The sequence below is a fragment of the Malaya genurostris genome, chromosome 3, assembly GCF_030247185.1.
Source record: "Malaya genurostris strain Urasoe2022 chromosome 3, Malgen_1.1, whole genome shotgun sequence".
Taxonomy (NCBI): Eukaryota; Metazoa; Arthropoda; class Insecta; order Diptera; family Culicidae; genus Malaya; species Malaya genurostris.
The window spans coordinates 34,644,155-34,667,406 of NC_080572.1; the positions used below are offsets into that span (position 1 = coordinate 34,644,155).

General features: G+C 37.9%; 1 protein-coding gene across 1 annotated transcript in view; it reads left to right on the forward strand.

Annotated features, from left to right (window-relative positions):
- LOC131437458 (limbic system-associated membrane protein) overlaps positions 1–23,252 on the forward strand; it is a 294,699-nt gene that overhangs the window by 258,337 nt on the left and 13,110 nt on the right. Inside the window, exon 10 of the mRNA XM_058606826.1 lies at positions 1,121–1,291. Coding sequence (XP_058462809.1) covers positions 1,121–1,291 — 171 coding nt within the window. The remainder of the gene's footprint in view (positions 1–1,120; positions 1,292–23,252) is intronic.

The following is a 23,252-nucleotide window of genomic DNA, read 5'->3' on the forward strand; positions in this document are numbered from 1 at the left end:
TACATATTATGTGACGGTCGTCTTCATCGCTCAGTTTACCATCCGTCGAGATTGGCAGAGCGAAGTGCACAGTTAGAGTATCCTTCGGAGGACACCGGCAGTCCCACCATAGTGATTCGATGTGTACCATTCCTCGTTGCTCTGCGCCACCAGCATATCTCTTCCCTACATTCTTTTTCATCACATCCATTCGCCGTTCCACCGAGACACTTTAGCTTTGATTTAGTGACACCACCGACCGTGATGGTGCTTTTTTTTCTCTTTTCGCAAATGCAATGCAATACCGCAATGCAACGGAGAAAAGTGGTTAAATCAGGTAGGTTTGACTGTAGTGTTTACCCTGAATCCGATGCCTTTGGGACGGAAAGTGCTGATATGGTGTGAATTGAAAAACTGACAAATTCGCAACATTGGAGCAAATCTAATTTTGAGTTGTTGTGACAGTTCAGAAAGAATGATTTGTTGTACTGGGATTTACGGGATGTAAATCGTAGATCATGTGGATAGATTAAGCGTTTTTTTGCTAGTGATAGTAAAACAAAGTAGTAAACATGCGTTTTCATCAGTCTAAATTTGCGGGTATTTTTAACGATCTCTAATAATTTAGATAATTTTGTTTGGTACAGGGCTGAATTTTAAAAGAAACGTACGATTCTATCAGGCTTCCCTTGATTAATGGCCTCAACATCCAACACACACAAAAACTAATCAACCTAACTTTGATTTCTCATTCCATGTGCGGCCCAACCAATCTTCACACGCATCATCCGGATCAATTTAATCGAACCCAATCGAACCAAATGACACGGTCACTTTCGGTGGCAATAATGGCGACAACGGAATCACATAACACGCCCTGCAAACAACGATGATATCCTGGATGAACAAACAAACGAACGGACGGACGATCGAACGGCGGCCCCATAATGATAATGCCCAACACAATCAAAACTGATTCGATAAAATTGCCACCACACACCAAATGCGACGGTGTGCAACTTTGTCGGCCTACATCGGAATCTGCTCCGTTGGGTGGCGGCTGACGTTTCGATATTTATATGAAAAAAATCTCGTCGTCCATTGCCTCCTTGAATCGAACCGGTCATTGGTCCGCCTTCAGATGAACGAAACATATCAACATCCGGGCAACTGGGAGGACACGATTTTAGTACCAACATTAACCCGATCCGATCCGACGCATTTTATTATGTCGCATGTGATAAAGGGATTATCGCCCAACTCGGTGTACGAAGTGATGATTCAGGCGCGGAATATGCACGGCTGGAATGAGGTAAGATGCCAACGGCGATGGCCGCCTGCTGTTTGTTTTATCGGATTGTTTAGTCTTTTGAGCTCTCTCTATGTCTGCTAGATGCGGACGTTGGTACGACGGTTGGTCATGATTTGAACTCTCGATTAGATGGGCATCAGAAGCTCCTGACCTGACATGTGATATTGTGGGGGAAATTTTATTCGAAATGCTTGTTTTGATAGTAGTTGTGATGGATTGCACTGTTCAATTAATCAGACAGTATTTGCAGAGGTTACATTGAGATGAATACTGTGGATACAGAAGTTTGGACGTGTCCATACACCATTCGATTCTATCTGCGTAATCCTGTAGTTATCAAATTTGAACGTCATTGAATTTCATTTATATTTTAAGTAAACAACTGGTAAGTGGTCACATGGCGGCGTTGGTTTGAAGACTTTAATTTGAATACATTCGAAATCGAGATATTCTAAAAATGCATAAAAACTTCTGGTGATTGCTAGAACTTTTTTATTTCTTTTAAGAAAGACGAGAGAGACAATTTGTTGGACAGTTTTGTTATCACTGCCATCAAGAAAGACCTAACATCTTTCATCCCTGCTTTCGTCAAGATTTTCAGCATTGCTGATAGGAAGAAAACGTTAAGTCTATCGAATATCATAGAATAACTGATTTCAATTGTGAACAGGCTTTCATGTAAGTTTTCTTTTCATGATGACATTTTCAACAGGGTAAGCGTCAAGAGTGATGTTGAGCTCCCTGTGATGATGAGCCTCCCTGTGAGATCGAAAAATGAACACTTCATATCGTGTGAAAAACGTTTACTTCAGCGGCGAATGACCTAAAATAGGTTAAAACGGAAAAAACTAATAATAATAATAACGTTTACTTCATATAATGTCGCTTCGTGTCCGTTACACAATTATCAGTTTTCAAATCCAAACATTATTATTATTATTATTATTCTTATAATCAACTCGATGCTGTTGTAGAACGGTGTCTACAGCTCAGGGTGGCGTAAATGTTAAAACGCGTATGCTTGGAAGAACGCAGGTTCAAATTCTGCCTCAAAGCGCATTTTTTTCCAAAAAATATCTTTTCTGTGAGTTTTTCATTCATTTGACTTTCTCGATCTATGTTTCCATTCAGTCATTGCAAAACTGAACTAAGTTATGGCAGCTTTACGTCAAACCTACTAAATACAATAAATCGTTTTAACAATCAATTTTGTCCCGGCTTTTCCCGGTTTCGTTTTTCTGCGAAGCATAACCAAACATTTAATGCTACTGAATGCTTGACAGGGCACTGAACGAAACGATAGTAATGTTTTCCGACCAGAAACGCTTTACTTGAAGCCATTTCCAAAAAATTGCTACGTGCGGGAAAAAAGTTTTCGACTAACAGCAACCCATATGCTGACCCGCAAAACTTAGACATGTTCACCTTTTACCTGAGTAACCAAAAGTTAAACCTTTAAAGTATAGAATAAGTGGAAATTGCTCTATACTTTTAAGTTGCCGGAGATTTCGCGTTTACTTTTAAACAGCGAGAAATTTCGCACAAAACTAAAACTAAACATTTGTGTACACCTGAAAAAGTATTTTCTCAGATGTTGAGAGCTTTTGGTAGCGCTAGACAGAGATTTCGTGCTTGGAAAGCGGAACTGCAGCTCAGCTTTTTGAAAACGCTGACCAATCTCTTTCTGAGGATGACATGAATCTCATTTCAGGTAATTTTTAAATTGGTTTCACTCTGGCGCTAAGTAAGGATATACCTAAGCATTCGTTCTATCACTTTGTATCGTGTTTCTCCCAGCGAACGAGCATAATTAGGTTTAATCCGGGCTTAAACAAAATATTTAAATAAATATATCGTGTTTTATGACCATCGGTCTTATTTGTACACATCCAGAAGAGCAATCAACATTTTTTTTTTATTTTTAATGGTGTTGATCCAAACGAATTCTTGGTATTACATTCATTTGGAACTCGACAATTCAGTTTCAACTGATCTCTGAACCGATCCTTAGCGTACAGAACAGTTTTATAGCTAGTACATCTAAACGTCGTAGACTTTTTTTTACTTTACCTCCTTTTACGTAACTCTTTAGACGAACCAAATCCCAAATAACGTAAACTTTTTTGCGGACCTACTTCGTAAAACGAGTTTTTTTTGCATAAAATGAAAACGATTTCCGGTTCATTGATTTTCCATGGAAACCACTGCCATATGGATATTTTTGGAACGCGTTTGAAGAGTAAAATGATGTTTGAAGAAATCCAAGATTACGACTTTCGGTTTATTAAAACTCATTGTAAACTCATTGTATCAAAATTATTGCTTGCAAATGACTTAATGACGGAATGCTATGTAACATGTTCTAGAAAACCGCTGTAGGTAGGAGAAAAAGTTTTGATATTATTTAGTAGTTGATGAATTGGGTGTTCAGTGGATTCAGATGAATAGTATTGGTCATCGCGGGGGCAAGATTAACAAATCAGATTTTTTTTGCATGAATCAATGAAAAGATTGTGCTGTAGAAGCGCTAAGATCAAACTAAGAGATTTTCCTTGTCTTTTTTCTTTTTAATGATTTAGATTAGACTATGCGCTCACAGTAAGTGACTATTAGATATCAATGTTCAAGATGATTACCATAATGAATATTAAGACTGTCATTTCATATTGCATTTTCTGTGAAGAATGAGCGAACTGGTAAGATCAATATCAAATTAAAATTTAAGCGTCGTGTCCAAGCAATCAAAAGTTCCGCAGTGCCTGAAAATATCCACTAAATATTAGAGCTCTAAAGTACGCATGGTACTTTTTGATAACTTGAACGTACAGAACGGATTCTGAGAAAACTTTCTCGCTGCTTGAAAACTGTACACACCGAATTATTTTTACGGATGTCGGTACAGTTACTTACTCTTAAACATCTGAACACATTCGGTAATCCCTTCAGTAAAAGTTTTATTTGCTCAATGAGAGAGTAGAGTTCCACTGAACTTCGATCTGTCATAATTCTACTGACTACTGCATCATTCAATACCGACGTTCGGCGAAATTTACAAAACAATCCTAGATCCTATGTAAACGTCTTGACCCGTAAAGTATTACTGTTTTTTGGTAAATTTAGTTTTGTAGATCTGTGAAAGGAAGGATCAATTTTGTTTTCAAAACATATTTCCATCCGAATAATTAATTTATTTGCGTGTGATGAATGAATTGAATTACATTTGCTCTCCAGAAATAATTTATACAAATAAAATGATCAAATATATTTCGGATGCTCAATGCACGTAGAAGTAGGATCACCCATCATATTTTTAGAGTGCGGAAATAAAACAGTTGTAGAAGGCTTTTTGAATATATTCACTCAACGAAAATTTACCGCCAGCAATCAGTATTATCTATTTTGTGCACAGTAATCAATTTGCCCTAGTATTTTTTGTTCTACAATCTAGAAATTTTCACATATTTACGTCCGATAATGATGTTATTTGACAGATCTGAATGTATAGTGATGATTGCTGAAATTCTTCATTACTTTTTATTAATTATCCGAATGTTGGTAAAACTTCGTCAACTGAGTTCGTCAAGAGAAGTGACATTTCAGAGTTCACATACCGTGTCAGCAAATGTATCGTAACTTTTACATAGTATTTTCCGATATTCGGTGATTCTGTAGATAGATGACCGTAAGTTGGATAAATTTTACGTATCTTTCAGTAAAAATATTATTTTACAGATCGTTGCCGCAAAAATTATTACCGAACACAAAAATAGAATTTTTTTGTTTATAAGAAACTGCTTCAAAGTTTGTTGTTCTGTCGGGTGAACATTCACGTATGAGTAACAGTTCCTTAAAACGGACTGTTCAGAATAGAAATCTGTGAATTTGTTCAATTTTTGCTTTTTGGGTTAAAGCGAATGTGTGTCGAATTATGTTGATAGTAGGTTAAGTAATTAGAAAAATAATGAAGGAAAACGTTAACCACATTGTCATAGGTTGACAATTCTGCTATCCAAAACCATAAATTCGAACAAAATTATTTTTGCACGAGACTAAGTTCGACAGGTCAGCAAGTTATGAATATTTCTGGAGTATTTGAAGTCATTTCAAAATCTTAAATGGCGTTATTCCAGTCTATCAATATTCTTTCAAATCCGTCACAGTATGGATACTTTTGGGGCGGGTTTGAAGAGTAGCTACCGGTGCACGATTTTCCTAAAATTTTCATTTCATTGTGAGTTCCAAACTTCGTCAAATCTGCTTCAAACATTGATTTCAGGCATCTCGTCAAATCCTTTTCAGAAATAATCGTATTGAAAACGTATTCAAAAGATATCGACTGATTGCCAGCGACAGTCTTTGAATTTGAAACGGCTTCAGCTTATCTTTGAATTTGTTCCAGAAATTCCAATATTTTCTGGTATATCAAAGAATAATCACAAACCGTAAGTAATCATATTGGATTTTGGAACGTTATTAAACATCGTTCTTCTGAGTTTAACTTTAAATCGGTTTTTAAAACTATGGAATTCATGCCATAGCATGTGTTTTCATATTAAAGCAATTTAGTAATGAATGATTTCATTATTGTGAATTACCGTAGTAGAAAAAGTTTATTTTAAATGTGTTTGTATCTCTAATCTATAGCAAGTCCCTTAGTCTGACAGCGGTTTAGAGAAAAAAATGTTTCCGTGTGTTTTGTGTATACATGCAAATAACTTTCATCCACTTAAAAAGGTGTTAGCTTAAAAGAATTCCGATGACTCATAGTACAGATAAAATCGTGTTCTGAGGTCACCGTTTCCTAACCAACGTATCCAAACCCATCAGTCAACAACTGTAAACAACTGTGTTTTTAATAACAGTTACCTTCACCGGTGTGTTCAATAACAAACTTGTGTTTAATAACTAATCAAAAAAATTTCGTTGCAATTCGAAGAATAGTTTTATTGACATACACCATGAACAGTCAAACTCAAAATAAAATGATAAAATGTTTGATCGATAGCTCGTTATGTTCTTATGAGACCCCACGAAAAGTTTGATGGAACTGAAATTCAAATTTTGTTCCACCCTAATGAACATCGTCAAATCATTATTGGGATGTCACGACCGAGCCTTACTAGAAAATTCGAAAATAAGGAGTTTGTGCATGTTCTACATATGCTTCAGAATTTGTTCATAAGCACTTGTGTTTGAAGCTTTTATAGCGTTCTCTTTGAGTAGGACATATTGGACCTATTCATAATTATTAATTCTGATTGTTTCAATAAGCAGCATTGTATATGATCCACGAAAGCAATCATCGAAAAACTTGCCAGAAGGTAGCATATGAACAATATGGGGTCAATTATTTGTATATTTATATAAAAAAAACTGACACAGCGTGATTTCAATGACAGTCTTCCTGGTGGCGCTTTTTCTTCCGGAAAACCGTGTTTTGTCTGTTCCGCGTCTGTCTGTATCTTTCCTCGTTCGTCCTAGTGCGGTGTTGTAGCATCCACGCCCTTGCTGCATTCTTCTCTTCGACCAACTGCTGACATTCGCCGTCAAACCAGTCATTTCCTCGATTCGATAACCTCGTACCTAGAACGGTTGCAGCAGTGCTACTCACGACGAACCTTATGTTTTTCCAGCCGTATTCAAGAGTCGCCGCGCCAAGCTGCTCTTTCGTTGGTAGCACTAGCTCCAGTTGTTGCGCGTATTCCTCTGCAGTACGAATGCTACGTAGCTGCTCGAGATTGAGTCCCGGCGTTCCTGTGCGAAGATTGTTGTGCACCGTCGATAGTTTTGAGCGCATACAAACCGCGACAAGGTAGTGGTCAGAATCAATGTTGGCACTGCGGTAAGTGCGGACATTGATGACGTCGGAGAAGAATTGCGCGTCGATGAGAACGTGGTCGATTTGCTTTTCCGTATGTTGATCAGGTGATCTCCAGGCTTTGTGGATATCTTTGCGAGGAAAGAAGGTGCTTCGAACCACCATTCCTCGGGAGGCTGCAAAGTTTACGCATCGTTGACCGTTGTCGTTTGTTACCGCGTGCAGGCTCTCCAGCCCGATCACGGGCCTGTACATTGCCTCCCGGCAATTCATGTCGCCGATGACGAATTTCACATCTCGCCGTGGACAGCTGTCGTAGGTTCGTTCTAGCTGCGCGTAGAATACTTTTTTATTTTATTTTTATTTTTTTTGAATAACTATTTATTGGAATACGAGTTAAAATTCAATTATTAAGATTTAAATTGGGTGTTCAGCCACAAGTGGTGACTTTTCAGCGCTATTATATATATATATGATTTGGTTATTACCATGAGGACATCATTTGCTTCCGCAATTCTGAGATTTTTGTGTAGGGAAAATTCTGAACCTACTTGTGTTGTGTAATGGGGAAAAGGAACGTATATACTAACTTACTAACTAATACAGAGAGCGAATCGATTCAATGGAAGATTGCATCGATTTTTGTCGGACGCGTAGAATGCTTCCTTCTCGTCATCGGGTCTCGTCTCATGTGAGCAGTTCACGTTGATGATGCTGTAATTGAACCTTCTGTCCCGTCCAACAAAGTTCCTGCAGTGCTACGATCATGCAGCATTCGGTCGTATCCTGGGAAGCCAAGCGACTGCAGTTCCATGTGCCAAGCTTCCAATCGTAGTCCTTTGTTCGTTGCGTAGGTCTTTGCCGATTATTCCGAGTCGTATTTCTTTCTTGATCGTACGTAACATGTGTTTTCCAGGCGGCTTGTTAGGCCTGCACCAAACACCTTCTGTCTCGCCGGAGGGCCATCGTGTCAGCATTGTTTAGTGTCCCACACTGACACAAGGACGGTAATCAGCCGCTCCTATCATGGAGAACAGACGCTGTTTCGAGCCGCCCCAACATGGGGAACTGACGCTCGGGTAGGCTCGCTCTCTGTAAAGAGAAGGCAAGCCCCCCCTTCCCTGTCAGCATACGACCAAGGTCCCACCGGGGTTGGTTATCCGATCTTTCCTATAGGTACTCGTACCCCAGCCGGCACCGCGGGGAGGTAGGGATAGGAGTTTCTGGACATGAGGCTAAGAACCACATTGGGGCCTGAATTGCGCATTGTCCAGTCGTTTACCTACCAATTTGACTGTGCGAAATATGAAAACTAAAACCAGTAGAATTATCGTTGCAGTCCAAGGGTAGCAACCTTTGCCTTCGTTATCTTGAAGCAAATAATACTAAGAATTTACTCAAAAACTGAGTGGAGCGCACGATTAACTGAAATAGAATATTGACTAAACTACGTTGTATTGACAACATGTCAGTATTTACATACGAAAGGAATAAGATAGGAACGTGTGGGCACTCAGATGTCTCACCTGTTCATGAGAAGTTTTCTTAAATATAAAATCGAACACTTCTTAATAAAATACTTTGTAATTGAGGTTTGGGTGTTTGAGGACTTGAACCGAGAATCATTGGTTTAGTACGTCCGTTATTCGACTAAGCCACATAAGCACATATCTGCTGGCAGAAAAAATGGTAAAATGGTAATGGTAAAAAATCCAAACCGGAACAATAAGCAGTTGGTGAACAAAAATGCTGTATGACACATCGCTGACAAAATTTAATTGCGTGGTTAAGGATGATGAAATATGTTTCAATGTAGACTTGCAGCTTCTAGCTCTAAAATAGTATATCGCACTACAAGCTTGGCGATCGTTTTAAGGGCAAAATACTGTCGAAGTTCTTAGCAGACTGTTTGTAGTTGTAGTTCTAGCAAACTGTTTGTAGTTGTGGCTTGAAAAGCAGATTCATCACGGATATAGCAAGTATAACCTTTTGGAACAGTGATCTATTTTGGATTTAGAAATAAATAATAGTAATGTTACACCAGATGAGATTTCTTCGATCAGGATTTGCTGTGAACATGCCTTAATATGCATTCAAAGATGCTTTATTATTTTTGTAAAACTTACATTAAAACAAAACCTACCATAGATATGTAGGATATGAAGAATCAACACCTGTAACCCAACAGACAAGGTCTGAATTTGCCTGTCTTCTCCGAGTCAAGCTATGTGATTCCTTGCGCTTACATGAAACCGGAAAATGCCAATAGTACTTGTACGACAAAAACATCATTCACTTAGCTCAGTGTCACTCTCTGCGCGTCCTTGTCCTTAGTCAACCTTTCCCATCCGCATCTAGTCGGCACTTGCAATAGAAACCCACAGATGACGTAGAATATGAGAAGCCTGCTGTGTCACGTCCTTACGGCGAGCCATGCTGACTGACTCAGTAAGTCATACGGATGACGACCAGTCTGCAAAAGGACACAGGAGGATTGGCGGTACGGTGACAACAAGAAATGTGTGTCATCATCAACCACTTCAGGCTACGGGTGTGCGAGAATCGTGTATATTTTTAATGCTACAACAGATTATGCCGCAGATGGAAACATCAACAGACTGGCGAAGATCCCTGGTTTCCCACCGATTCAATGCTTGCCTGCTGGAGAAATTTTTTATTCGCAGCCATGTGTATGAGGTTTACTATTGTGCCGTTGTGAGCCTTTCTTCGCTTTAAGATGCCTGCGGGAATTCATGTCCTGTGAAGCGCTCATACTACCAGACACCACGAGCAAGAGCATTAAAGTGTCCTTTGGAACGCTGGTCGCGAAACCGTGGAGAAGGTGATTATATGGCTACTCATCAAAGCTTGTGGTGTAGTGCGATCCGACTTTGATTCTAGCACGAAAATGTTGCAAATAATTCGAAAGAGCTACGATTTGGACATATTATAATAAAATTTCAATCAAGTGAATAACGCTTACTTAGATAGGACAACCAGAGAAGAATAATGGATTTTACGTCAAGCCATACACCATGTGGAGGAACGAAAATCTGATAAATCACTGTGCGTGTGAAGTTGAAAGACGTGTCGTAAGCTAGCCTGTTGTGATGCTTTAATCTGATTAGATAATAACATTTTCCATCCACCACGAGCAACTGGCATCAGCTAACTGTCAGTAGCTTGCCTCTGGCTTCAAAATTAGACTGACTGGGACGTACTTAGCGAGTGACGTTTATTAGATTAGCATCCCACGTCGTGATAGGCGTGATTTTATAAACATATTAATTAATTAGTCAGTGTAACAAAATTTGTGCCCAAGTTGTCGTGATTTTTATTCACAGCAATAAATGTGGAACTCATGTTTGCCGCTGTCGAGCGACATAAGCAATGAACTGGAACCAACTCCCAAGGACCAACTGTTGAATCGTCAGCCATAGACCTGGAAAAGTTTTCGTCCTGGGACCAAGAAGTTTTACTTTGAATTATACTCACGCAAATTAGGCGTTCGTCCCTAAGCTCCGCCGCCAAATGGTAAATTTATTCTTTCTATCGCAGCTTGGCAGCCTTGTTAGGCATATCCGTGGAAGTGAGCGACACAAAAATAGGCTAAAACTTTCAAAATGATGTACGATTTTTGGTTCCTTCTTCCTCGACACTGCTTAGCCACCGGTAAACATAAACATTCAACATTCTCATAGCACTGAAATCAGCGGAAAATGGTAACGTTGAATGAACAGGAAGCACAAGTAAACTAAGTTCAAGCACAAAAACTTTGTGCTGACTTTCGACCAAGCCGTAGAAGATTTACTTTCTTTGAAAAGTTCACTGACGAAAGGACATCTTGCTGAAATTGTGGGAGTAACCATTTGTTATTTCTTCTAAGTTGAGGAAAAAAATAAATGCTTGCCCCTGACTCAGCTATTTCGGGAACGGAAGGATGAGTTCGAAGAACATTATTTTTGACGCGGTTCGTCAAGTGCTATGAACGGTTCGTCGATTTTTTTTTTTGGGTTTTAGCTGACAATTCTAATGTTTAACCTGCTGATTCCTGGTCCCTCCAATTAACCCACCCACAGACACACACTCGAGTGATTTTTACATGTTGATCGGATTAGTCGCCTTTGTTAATCGAAAGACGAACAACTAGTTTAATACTGTTTACTTTGCGATTCGTCTTCAACTCGTCAGTACATGACCGTTTGTGTTGAACTTTTATACCACTTAGCAGTTAAACGTAAACCGCGAAGCAGAAGTAAAGTTTCTGCTACTTACAGAGCACTGAAGTGCAATGTCTTTATTGATTAGCCGAACAAAATTTGTTTAGACATATACTGGCTGATACAGGTTCAAACTAGAAAAAGGCGTACCTGGCTGGCAGGAGTCAAACTTCTTCAATCCCTAAAACTGTTATGTAAATTAAATTTTCCTGCGGTGTTCTATTCCCAATCCTACTCGCGCGTTCTTATATTTTAAGCAAACATGCAAAATGTTATCCAGTCATCGACATGATTTTCCGTTGGTATCTGTTGATAATTAGATTTACATATCTCCAAACAAAAGGCGACAAACCAGTTCGTTTTCACAGCTAATCCAAGTCAGTCGATAAAACAAAACCGCTTACGTTCGGGACGGAAGAAAGCAAGTACAGTATTGTGTAGTGAACAATAGAACGATCTCGAAACGAGTTAAGTTACTTAAATTTATCTACATTACGTAAAAAAATTCAGTAATCCAAACGCACATAGTAAGAATGACATCTCAAGACGATTTAATCCGTTTTACTATAATGATTTTCACAAATTGTATCTTCAGTAAAACTTTCTTCTGCATTTTTAAAGGAGGCTGACTGCGGTAGAACAAGTTCTCTTCATATAACATAGGAAATTTTAAAAAGATGGTGATAGCAGTTCCACTTAAATTGCTAATGCACTGATAAGTCGAAGACGAAACGTAGCAGCAAGAAAAATATCATGTGCTCTTAACACAAACCTTTACTGCAAAACATCTAAATGACTTGAAGGGTTGATTACACAGAGATTCAATAACCGCACAAGTTATGTCATACCGTTCTGCGACAATTCTTCTTAAAAGTCGGGTTAAATGTTTAACGGGTTTGTAAATACGGCTTAGAACAGAGTCTTTTACTAACTCGTGAGGGAAAACATTGATATAAGTGTATGTGAAATTTATTTTTTATCTATGTATATCTCCTAACGTAAACGCAGAACTAAATGAAATCATTTTAATGCTAATTCCAAATTTCAGGATTACTATGATGATGATTTTCGATTAACCGATTAACGAACAACACAGAGTGCACATCGATTCAATACTAATTTTGATTGTGTGAAGAGGCTTTGTTTAAATAGTCACGCCCATGCTATGCGAAATGCAGAGGGAGCTATACGGAATTGACGGCTGTGAGCCATGAGAACGACTTAGAAAACAGGGAAAAATGATCGTTCGTTATTCATTGAGGTTTCGACAAATAAATATCTAAAATATAAGGATGTATCTCCTCTAACCGATGCGACCTGACCACTGCTTGCACTGTTTTGCCGGTAAAACAAAGACGTAGTCCTACTTAAAAATATGCGCATACATACATTCTATTAAATGAGGACCTCGCAATAGCAAATTTTCGGCAATGGTAATCCCTCTCAGGGCTCAAATTTTTGGTGCGAGGAATAACTTCTTGACGGGTAAATCAATTATGATAGATGTTCGTTTTATCAAAGCCTCAATTTTAAAATACGTACTGAAGAGGACGCACAAACTTTCAAGTAAATAAATCTAATACTAACCAGAAACTTAATCTAATACAAAAAATATTTATCTCGGAAAAATCCAGAGAAATTTGTTTCTGATAAACTAATTGTACAACCAAGGCTACACACATTAATTTAGTGATCACTTTCTGTCTAATAATATCAGGTGTACAACTTTCCTTCCGCCGATTTTCGATAGGTGGCTGAGGCTGGTCAAAATACATAGATGATAATGCCTTTAAAGTGAGAGTGTACAGTGCCTAACGAATTGTCATCGCCGTTTCAGTGACAGTTGTTCTTGTTTTCGTATTATTCACACTCGAAAATGTCTGTTTATGTGCCCAATTCTCGCCATTTGCGGGAAGTTTTACTTTTCTGTTACAATTCGAAAAAAAATGCAGCTGAAGCGCATCGAATGCTCTCTGAAACTTACGATGATGCTGCTCTGAGTAAAAGAACGTGTCGGGAGTGGTTTCAACGTTTTAAAAATGGTGATTTCGATGTCGAAGACAAATATGATGGTGGAAGAGAAAAAACCTTCAAAGATGAATAACAATTTACTACGAGTTCTTAAAACCAAGTGGAACCATCACAGGAGATCGCTACCGAACGCAAGTGGTGCGCCTTAGTCGCGCGCTAAAAGAAAAGCGGCAACAATATCAAGAGCGATATGACAAAGTCATCCTCCAACACGACAATGCTCGGCCTCACGTCGCAAAAGTGGTCAAAAAGTACCTGGAAACGCTGAAATGGGAAGTCTTGCCCCACCCGCCGTATTCCCCAGATGTTGCCCCTTCTGACTTCCATCTATTCCGTTCGATGGCACACGGCCTGGCAGATCAACATTTTCAATCTTTGGAAGAGTTGGAAAAATGGATTGCTTCATGGATAGCGTCAAAAGAGTACTACTTTTTTCGAGCCGGGATCCGAAAATTGCCGGAAAGATGGGAGAAAGTTGTCGCTAGCGACGAACAATACTTTGACGGCGGAAGCAAAGTTGTACACCTAATATTCTTCGGAAATCCTTACAAGATTAGTGTTCTGGGAATAAGTTTGAGGATAAGTTCCGCGGTGCGTGTTAGAAGGTTCTAAATTCAAACATGAGATGTCGTTAAAATTTAGTAATAGTTGGTGTTCTTAGGTTATCTGGATAGAAAAACCTTTCGGATCGGTTGTGTTTGCCAGATCGTTCCCCTAAACTCTTTTATAACGACCCGCCCTGAGGCTAGGTTTCTGGTCGGGCAACCCTAGGCACGACAAGTGGTCCTCGAAAGAGGTGGCGCTTAAACCATTTGTTCGGATAGGTGGTGCGATTAGACAGACTGATATTGGTAGCATCGTCGTGCATGCTACAATATCGACCCCAAGGGGTCTATATCGACCACTCTGGGAACCCCTGGTTTAAATCCTTTTCAGATTGATTTTTGGTGTGATGTTAAAAACTTACGGTAATACAATAAACGCATCAAATATAATAAAACTAGAATCCGCTTAGCAGACAATGAATAATCAATCGAAATCACTTTATCAAAGTTGGTATTTTATCAATCCAATGATTGTAATTAACATCTAGAAGAAGGTGAATTCTCCAACCGATTATAGCTGCTTCTAATGTTCATCATTGTAAGTAATACCTCTCTCAAGCTCTTCCGTTTCTTCGTAGGGGCACAAAAAATGCTTTGAATGGAACGCTTACTGAACCTTTCTTACGGCAGCGAACTCAATTGCCACCAGAATCGTACTGGGGAATCGAGTTCAACCTCCAAGAAACGGAAACTCGCCCCCAGTGGATTGACTTAATAATTCGCAATAGTCGCACTCCACAACTGGTAAAACCACTAACGAAATCCAACCGGATGGTACTGAAAAATTTAAATCTATAGACTTGAGTTTACCCACAGGTGGTAGAACAGAGGTAGGCAGAATGAAATGATCATGAATAATAAAATGGTACCTAGGTACTGTGCTACCACACAGGCAACCACCCACAGTTAGTCAACAGGTTGGTGGTCTATAGAGGATTTCTTCCTGCTGGCAGGAATGGAAATGGTTTGGGTAGGGATTCGAAAGACGCTTCCGAAGGCCAAACCAGATGAGAGGTGATTATTTTCCATTTTTAATTCCAACTCTAGCTTGTCTGCACGAGTGTCTGTTTGTGCTGTGCTTCCACGTTACACTTGTCGGTCAGTCGGTCCTTTGTGGGGTGAGCTTTGGGCGATTATCCTACTGATCGTTCCTTCTGGCACAATCCTCTTTGCCTCGGGAAACAGGTCAACGTAGCAGGCAGGAGAATACCTAATCGAACAGGATTAGCCAAGGATGTGCTTAACTCATGATTCAGGCTGGAATGGAATCGATTTTACTATATATCTCTCGTTTTTCGTCCGTAGCATGGCTCGATTCGCTTCTGTTGGATTGAGGTGCTCTTTGTTGAATGGAACGAGCGAGTGGATGTTCGATCATGTTTGAACACCGACCGCACGACGAACGGAAATTTCAGTCAGCTGAGTGGAAAATATTGCACGTTGAGCTTCCTGGAATTGGGGAGACATACAAGCTTTCGGTTCGTCCTAAGTAGAAACTATTATGATTTCCGTGGTGAAGCGACAAGGAAATATTTTTTTGCCATCGTTCCGCCAAATCGATTGTGGGGGAATTCGAGCAGACTGAATTTAAATTATTCACTACTTGAATGGAGTAGCTCGTTGATATATGTATATAGCTTTCAATTCAGAGACAAACGAACGGAATAGACAGTCAAGAGCTGTTATTGCGTTGCTATTCTGTTTATTGTTGTCTGTAGAAGGAGCCATTATAATTATACCCATTTCGCCAATACTGGTGTTATTGCCTGTGAATTGACGTCGAAGCTCGCTGCTCGTATCCGGTGAAAGCTTAGTCGTTACCGAAAGCAATATCCTGTGGCTGGTATCAGTCTAGAAGAGCGCCGTTGACGCGTGAGACTTGATTAATTATTCCCCACAAATGCCGGTCCGATCTAATTGCTCTTCATTATCGCGCACGGAATTACGCCTACCAGCTGCTATTCCCCGGTTCGATGAATGAGTGTGTAAATATGTATCGCTAGAGATCGTTCGAAAATCATCGAGGCAGAACGAACGAGTCAGAATGTGTGAATTTCCATACAATATTGAACATGTATGTTTTTGAAGCGTTTTTAAGCTTTTGTCACAATTATTCATTGACAAAAGCAAACAACTGGTTTCTACCGGTTACCGAAAATGTTGTTAGTCTATAGTTTGTATGAACCAAGCTACAGAACTCGATCAGGGGCTGTTAATAAATCACGTATTCAACTCCTGATGAATAGAGGGAGATTCCATAAAATTTCATGTTTGTCTACGAGAAAACTGTGTGGCGGTGTCAAAAGTCTAAGTAGTATTGTTTATTTTTGTCTGGTTATGTCCATTAGATATACATATCTAAATGGAAAGACAGGGTGAAAAAGCCCATTTAAGTTGAATCTTGTTTGTCATTCTTATACGGGCGTGAAAACCACCATCTTTTAAAACAATTACAAGAACAAAACAACTACAATAATCTGAATCTTAATACGGCTAAATACATACTAAATGAAGAACATGAAAAAAAGATATTGTCGAACATTGTCTAAACAAATTTTACTAGCAAAGCGCCTCACCAAACTCGAAGTAATCGTCAACAGCAGTGAACGTTCGAATACAAGCAACTATCGGTTCATTATACCCGAAAAGAATCTGTGCTGAACCAAGGTGTCCGAAAATTCACTTCAGAACGTAATTCAGGTACATCAATATCTCCGTTAATGAATTTTGCAACGAACAATGCTTGCTGAAATCTTCGGCGACGTTGCAAAGTATCAATTAGTTCACATCTATCAGGATAGGGTGGCAGGTTTGCTGGGTCTCGCCACGACAGGTGAACACGTTCAATTCGCATGCAACACGAAATTTGACGAGGAAAGCTAACCTCAAACAGTTTGAGCCTTCGAAATCCTTAGCGATTTTAGAAATGAATCCCAATTGACGTAATGCTTTTGTGATGATTAATGATCGTTGTAAAACGAATGCCGATTTTTCATCCATTTGTATTCCCAAATCATTCACCTGATTCACTCTAGTCAGGACTGAACCACCAATATAATAGCCGAATTTAACAGGATACATACTAAGGTGAAACGTGATCACCTAACACGTTGATACGTTAATAAAAAGTTTATTTATGCAGCATCAATTGACAAAGAGTTGTAGTTGATGTTGTAATCGCCGACCATCCTCCACAGTTCGAACCACGAGACACCAATTCAATTAATCTGCATCAGTATGAAACCATCCCGATCAACAAGGAAGAACAAAAATGTATTTGAGGTTGTTTCGTTTTCTCTAACTAAATTTGTCAGATTGTTAATAGTTAAATTAACAGAAATTATAACTCAATTCGACACAATAATAGAATTGATACAAACCTTGATATGTAAATATCAATAATATATAATGTATAATATAATTGCTACAAATCTAGAACGACTTTTCAGCTGTTATGACCCATTTTTTGGGAGGAAAGGCTTCACCGTGTAAATTTAAAAATAGATTTCGTGAGGCAAGATGAAGTTGCAAATTTCTAGGCGATTTGATTTGCCATAAAAAAGCCATGCGTAGCTAGCTCCGAACCTAAAAATTTCGAGTTGCCAACATACGCTGCGAAATTGTATCTGTTTGTTGCGTGTATATCTTGAATAACTGATAATTCATGGCGTTTCAAGATAGCGAGATTATTATTATTGGAAATTAGATGGAAAAGTTTCGAAATTTCCTGAAAATAGTTTCAATTTGAAAATGTGGAGCAATGGTTTCTTTGTCAACAGAAGTTTTCGAAATTTTCAGTGCTTTATTTTGAATCCATGTAACTGTTAATTGACTGTACCAGGACTCTTGACAGCGAAATCGTACAGTTTGCACTATCTGTATCAAGTAAATGGATGAATTGAATAACATTTTTTCAATTCCTAGAAACTGAGCTAATTTGAGTTGAATCTGACCGCCCGTAGTTGCATTGCGCATTTCTACTCACTTGAATTTTTTTATTAAATGATTATTATCGACGCCGGCCACGACCGAAGGCAGTGTTACTAAAGAAGGGAAGGAATGTTAGTCCGATACTCGTTGTTTCTAGTGAACGCGGGTAACACTGCATCTCCATGAGTATCACAGGAGAGAAAATGAATTAGGTTCGTTTAATCAAACCGGGACGGACTTAATGGATTTAAGGCCGGCTGGACTTAATGTATTTATGGTAAGGAAGACACCTAATTAGACCGATGAATAGAATACGGTGGCCAAATACCAGGTCAGGAAGTTGCATCTGGAGTGGTTAGCGCAGATTAAGTGCATCGAATTAGACGACTACTCCACGGACTCCATGGAGCTCCATCAAGTCCCGCCTGGATATTCCGAAGAAGTTCCGGAAAAAGGACGATCAATTTTTCAAGAAATACTAGATGTGGCAAATAATCTGTTGACGTGGTAAATTCAGCTAGTTGTATATAACGGCTGGCAATACCAACGGCTAAATGTACAAGAAAATATCGCTTCACAAGCGCCTATTACCCTTCCTCCGGTTCCACGTTATTTGGTTGGATCTGGCATTGTGCCATTACGCGAAACCGGTGATGGAGTGGCTAAAGCCAACAATGTTGTTTTTGAACTGGAACTCACCGAAAATTGGCCTATTAGAGAAATTCCAGGCTAGTACGTATGGTTTTCAAAATCCTCCAAAGATTTTAAGGAAGAGTGAATGAAACTGTGTAAGAAAGCTGGCCCAATTGTTGCACAGGATTTCATGGGTGTCGTTAAGTCCAATGTGCGGGCATATACTATCTGTATAATGAAAAGTCCTTGGACATTCACAGAAAAGACGTGAATAGTTTCGAACCGTGTATATTTTAATTGAGAACAAGCTCGTGGCTGGCCCAACACCAAATTTCATGTCAATCTATCCGCTTGTGTTTAAATAACAGCTGATCGTGTCAGGCGAGTTCTAGTTTTTATCAAGGTGTGGAAAAAGACTAACTTCGTGTCCTGAAAAAACATAAACTGATATTGATTGAATTGATATTTAATTGAATGATTCGTGGTACGGATTTGTCTACCATCTCACGTATTCTCCAGACCTGGCCCCTGCGACTATTATCTATTTCCAAACCAGGTTTCTCCAAGGAAAAGAATTTTCGTCGAATGCTGAGGTCAGGTGTATCGCTGGAGATAATACTGAAGATTAAAAAAGTTTTCGCGGTTAAAATCGACATTTTCTTAATTAGGCCCGAGACTTCTCATTCCATTGAGCAGCCTAGAAGAGAATTTGTTTTTTCAACAATCAATCGTACTTTTCAGTTACTCAATTGTCCGAAATTTGTTTTGATAGTGTAAAGTGACGTCTCTAATCAGTATTGTTTGGCAATTCATCATGAATAGATTAACTCCAGTACAACACTTCTAAGTTGTGGAAATTAATTTTCAAAATCAGTGTTCAATTAAAACTTTTATAGCGCAAAATTTTCTTCAGTTATGAGGCGCATTTTTGATTGAATGTCAACAAGCAAAATAGTCTTATTTGTAGGAAAGATAATCGAGATAAATTCGTGAATTACCGATGCATCTCGATAAATGTACTGTCTGGTTCGGTCTGTGGGCTGGTGGTGAGAACGACGCGAATGACCAGAATGATCTTTGTGAAAAATAGTCGTGGCGGCCATATGCCCGAAATCATATTTAAATGTTAAATGCCAGTAAATTATCCACAAAATAAAAAAAATTACCATTTCATAATTTGGCATGTGTTTTATTTAAATGTCCAATCAGCAAGCTCTTGAAAAAAGCTGTCAAAATTTGTACAATCGACTTTCTCACCCAAGTAACAATCCGCAACTAGTTCTGATACGACTAAGTCCAAACTATGTTGCACCAAGAGCACGAATATTTTTTTATGTTATACTGGTTAAAACAAGGTGACAGCAACGTTTCTCCATAACATAACTAGTTACGAAATAGTTATTTAGGTTTTTAATCACCACATCTTTTAGTCATATTGAATTGATTATAATTTATCAGCTATCGTTACGTAATACAAACATATCTTTAATCACAACTATACTTCTACCTACTAGTTGAAAATAAGTTTATTTGACTTCAATAGTAGCAACCCAGAACTAGTTCTGATACCACTTAGCCCAACTATGTTGCAACAATAGTACGAACATATTTATTTTGTTTTTATTTTTTTTTAGGTGACAGTAATGTTTCTTTATAACATAAACATTGAATTAACTATCATTTGTAAGTTACCGCTACTTGAATCTAACATATCTTTAATCACAGCTATGCTTTTAGCTACTACTTGAAAAAAGATTTATTTTCCGTTGCGAAACCATTTTAAACACATAAGCGTACACACTTAAAAATATCCCTGTGATTTTACATCTTATTAGATGCACATAAATGGAGCGTCGCAGTTCACGCAAATTCACGTGGAAGAACATTTAAAATTGTGTCTAAAGCTCCATGACATAAAATTCATTGATATAAAAAAAAGAATACTGATACGTCGCGACTTGAACCGAGGATCATCGGATCGCAAGTACGTCTGTTAATCGACTGAGCCACAGAAGCATGCATCTGCTTGGCTGGTAAAAGGTGCATTTAAATTCATACAGTCGCACCTGCTAGCAGAATGCAAGTTACAGTCGAAACCAGTAAAATTCAAGCTCATCTAAAATTAAGTCATAACAAATAAAATTTTCCATCATTTGACAAATTAGGTCTTTATGAATTACATCGTATGAGGGATTAAGTCATCTGTAAAATTCAAATTTTTTTTGGATATATAAATCATTACTCTGATTTGATATAGCATTAACATAGATATTACAAGGTTATAACATGCAATTTTTGCATTGATTCTGATAGCTGGCGGTAGGTTTTCCCAACGTAATAATAACGAAAATGCAACCTAAACTACTTTTGTTGGCTTGAATATGGCTATCACACTATGGAGTCGCAAAAAGTGTATAAAACATAAATAAAACCAGAAAATTACTTTTTTCAAAACTACTTTTTGGCGAAAATAATTAAAGCAAAATAGTCATTTTTGTTCTATGCACTATCATAAACACGAAGAAAACAATATAGGGATTGAAAATCGATAGTCTTAATATTATAATTCTCATGATATATGAATTTAAAATAATAAGAAATCACTCTACTTGGATTATTTTGAACATTCTGAACATCGGGTTATTTCGTTGTTCATTTTTCATATCTATATTAACAGATTTTGATTGAAGGCGCATAAAAAAAACAGTTTATTAAAATTGAATTCCATTTGAAAGTTTTAAAATCGTTGTGAAATTTGTATCTTGTATCAAGTTTGTGATTTCAAGTACACTACTGCCTTCTTAGTGCTGATGAAAATGGCGGGTGGGTAATGTCAGAGACATAACTGGATGTCGTGAATACAAAAAAAAACTGGCACACTTCATTCGCACTTCCGAATATCAGTTAGTTGATCAATTGTGTGAATTGCGTCAGCTTTCCTCTTTTTCACTACTAGAATTTGAAACGATGCCCACACTAAAGTACAGATTAGTTACATTAAACGGCTACTATTCCAAAACTGTATATTCAAAACTTGAAACAATTCCTTTTTAATTTGCTAATATAGGCAAAAGGCTAAATTTCATAAAGAATTTTGAAATAATATAATCAATAATATAAATATTATTCAGCGCAGATTCAAGCTAAGGGGCTGTCCATAAAAGACGTCACGCTTTTTTTGACGATTTTTGACTCCCCATCCCCCCTTTGTCACAAATTGTCACAGAAGTAAAGACCCCCACGCCCCCTGTGTCACATGTCACGAATTCAAAACAAATAAAATTCATCTCAATGCATTCTCAATATGTATGACAAACCATACAAATATAAAGGAAAAATCGATTAATTACATGCTGTCATCAGATTAAAAAATATCCCTAAGACTACAAAATCATCGGAATTATTTTATTAATATCAATTATATAAATTAACAAAATTAACATTGATGAAACATTCAAATCATCTGTTTTATTCCTCCTAGGGGTACACAGATATATTATTGTTTTAGGTAAAGAATAATATTTCCTTAGTGTAGCATACAGGGCTGAGAAAATAAAGACCAAAACCTCATCAAAACGAGATCACTGCCGGAGAATCTTTTCATGATCAGTTGATCAGTGAATTTTAAATCACTTCGATCAATATCGGTACTGATCTTCCGTCACACAATATTTAGTGATATTGAGCTTAAATGATTCTTGATTAATGTAAGTTCAATCATTGGATGATTCGATAAGCTATGATGTTGGTAGAGGAAAATCACATATGATCAAGATAAGACATGACATGATCTACGTCTGAAATCGTTGATCTCCCGCCCTTTTTCAAATGGAGTACAATTGAATAAACTGCATCAGAATCAGATAAGAGAAATTCTTATGATATACTATTATCAATGCTAGAAAATCAAATTACTGAAAAAATTGTCAGTGCGTAAATTAAGTTAAACCGTTTGAAGGCATCTTTTGCTTTTTTACTCATATTAGGCATAATTTATTAATTTCGCTAATTTACTCGCTCCTCCGTGCACTTTTGCTGATCACTACAGAAATGATTTCCTGCATCATTCATTTCCGAATTTACAAGAAGAAGCTTTTACATAAACAAATACACCTTTTCCTATAGAATGTAAACGTTTATTGTAGAGATTTTTTCAGGTAATATGGCAAAGCAGTAAAAATGCGCTCATTGAAAATATTGGACGTCACATTCCAAACCCCTCCCTTACCCCGGTCTCAAAAGGTCACGTTTTATGAAACACTCCCCTCCCCCTTGCGGCGTGACGTCTTTTATGGACAGCCCCTAATCAAAAAGACGAACAATTATTGGAATATATTTAACTCCGTTATCCGTAATATTATCACTAGTACTTCATATCGGGCACGATTTCAAAATATAGGAACACCAACAATGATAATAACAAAAATATCTTATGATTATTATTTTATTATTGTTTTTACTTTCTTGAAAAACAAATATCATAAGAAGTATGTTCAAGATAACTAAACAAACCGTTATAATCAATAACTATATTAATGTTACATGTTAGAGATTTGTAGCATGAATATAGCATGTCGGCTTCCAATCAAAACCGAATTTCGAATCCCGTTCACTCCAAAAACTTTTTAAACAAATGTGGATTTTTTGCGTTGTTTTTCAATTGTTTTCTTTCGTCACATCTGAATCTGTATTTTTCAGCAGAATCGAAATACAGAATAATCTGA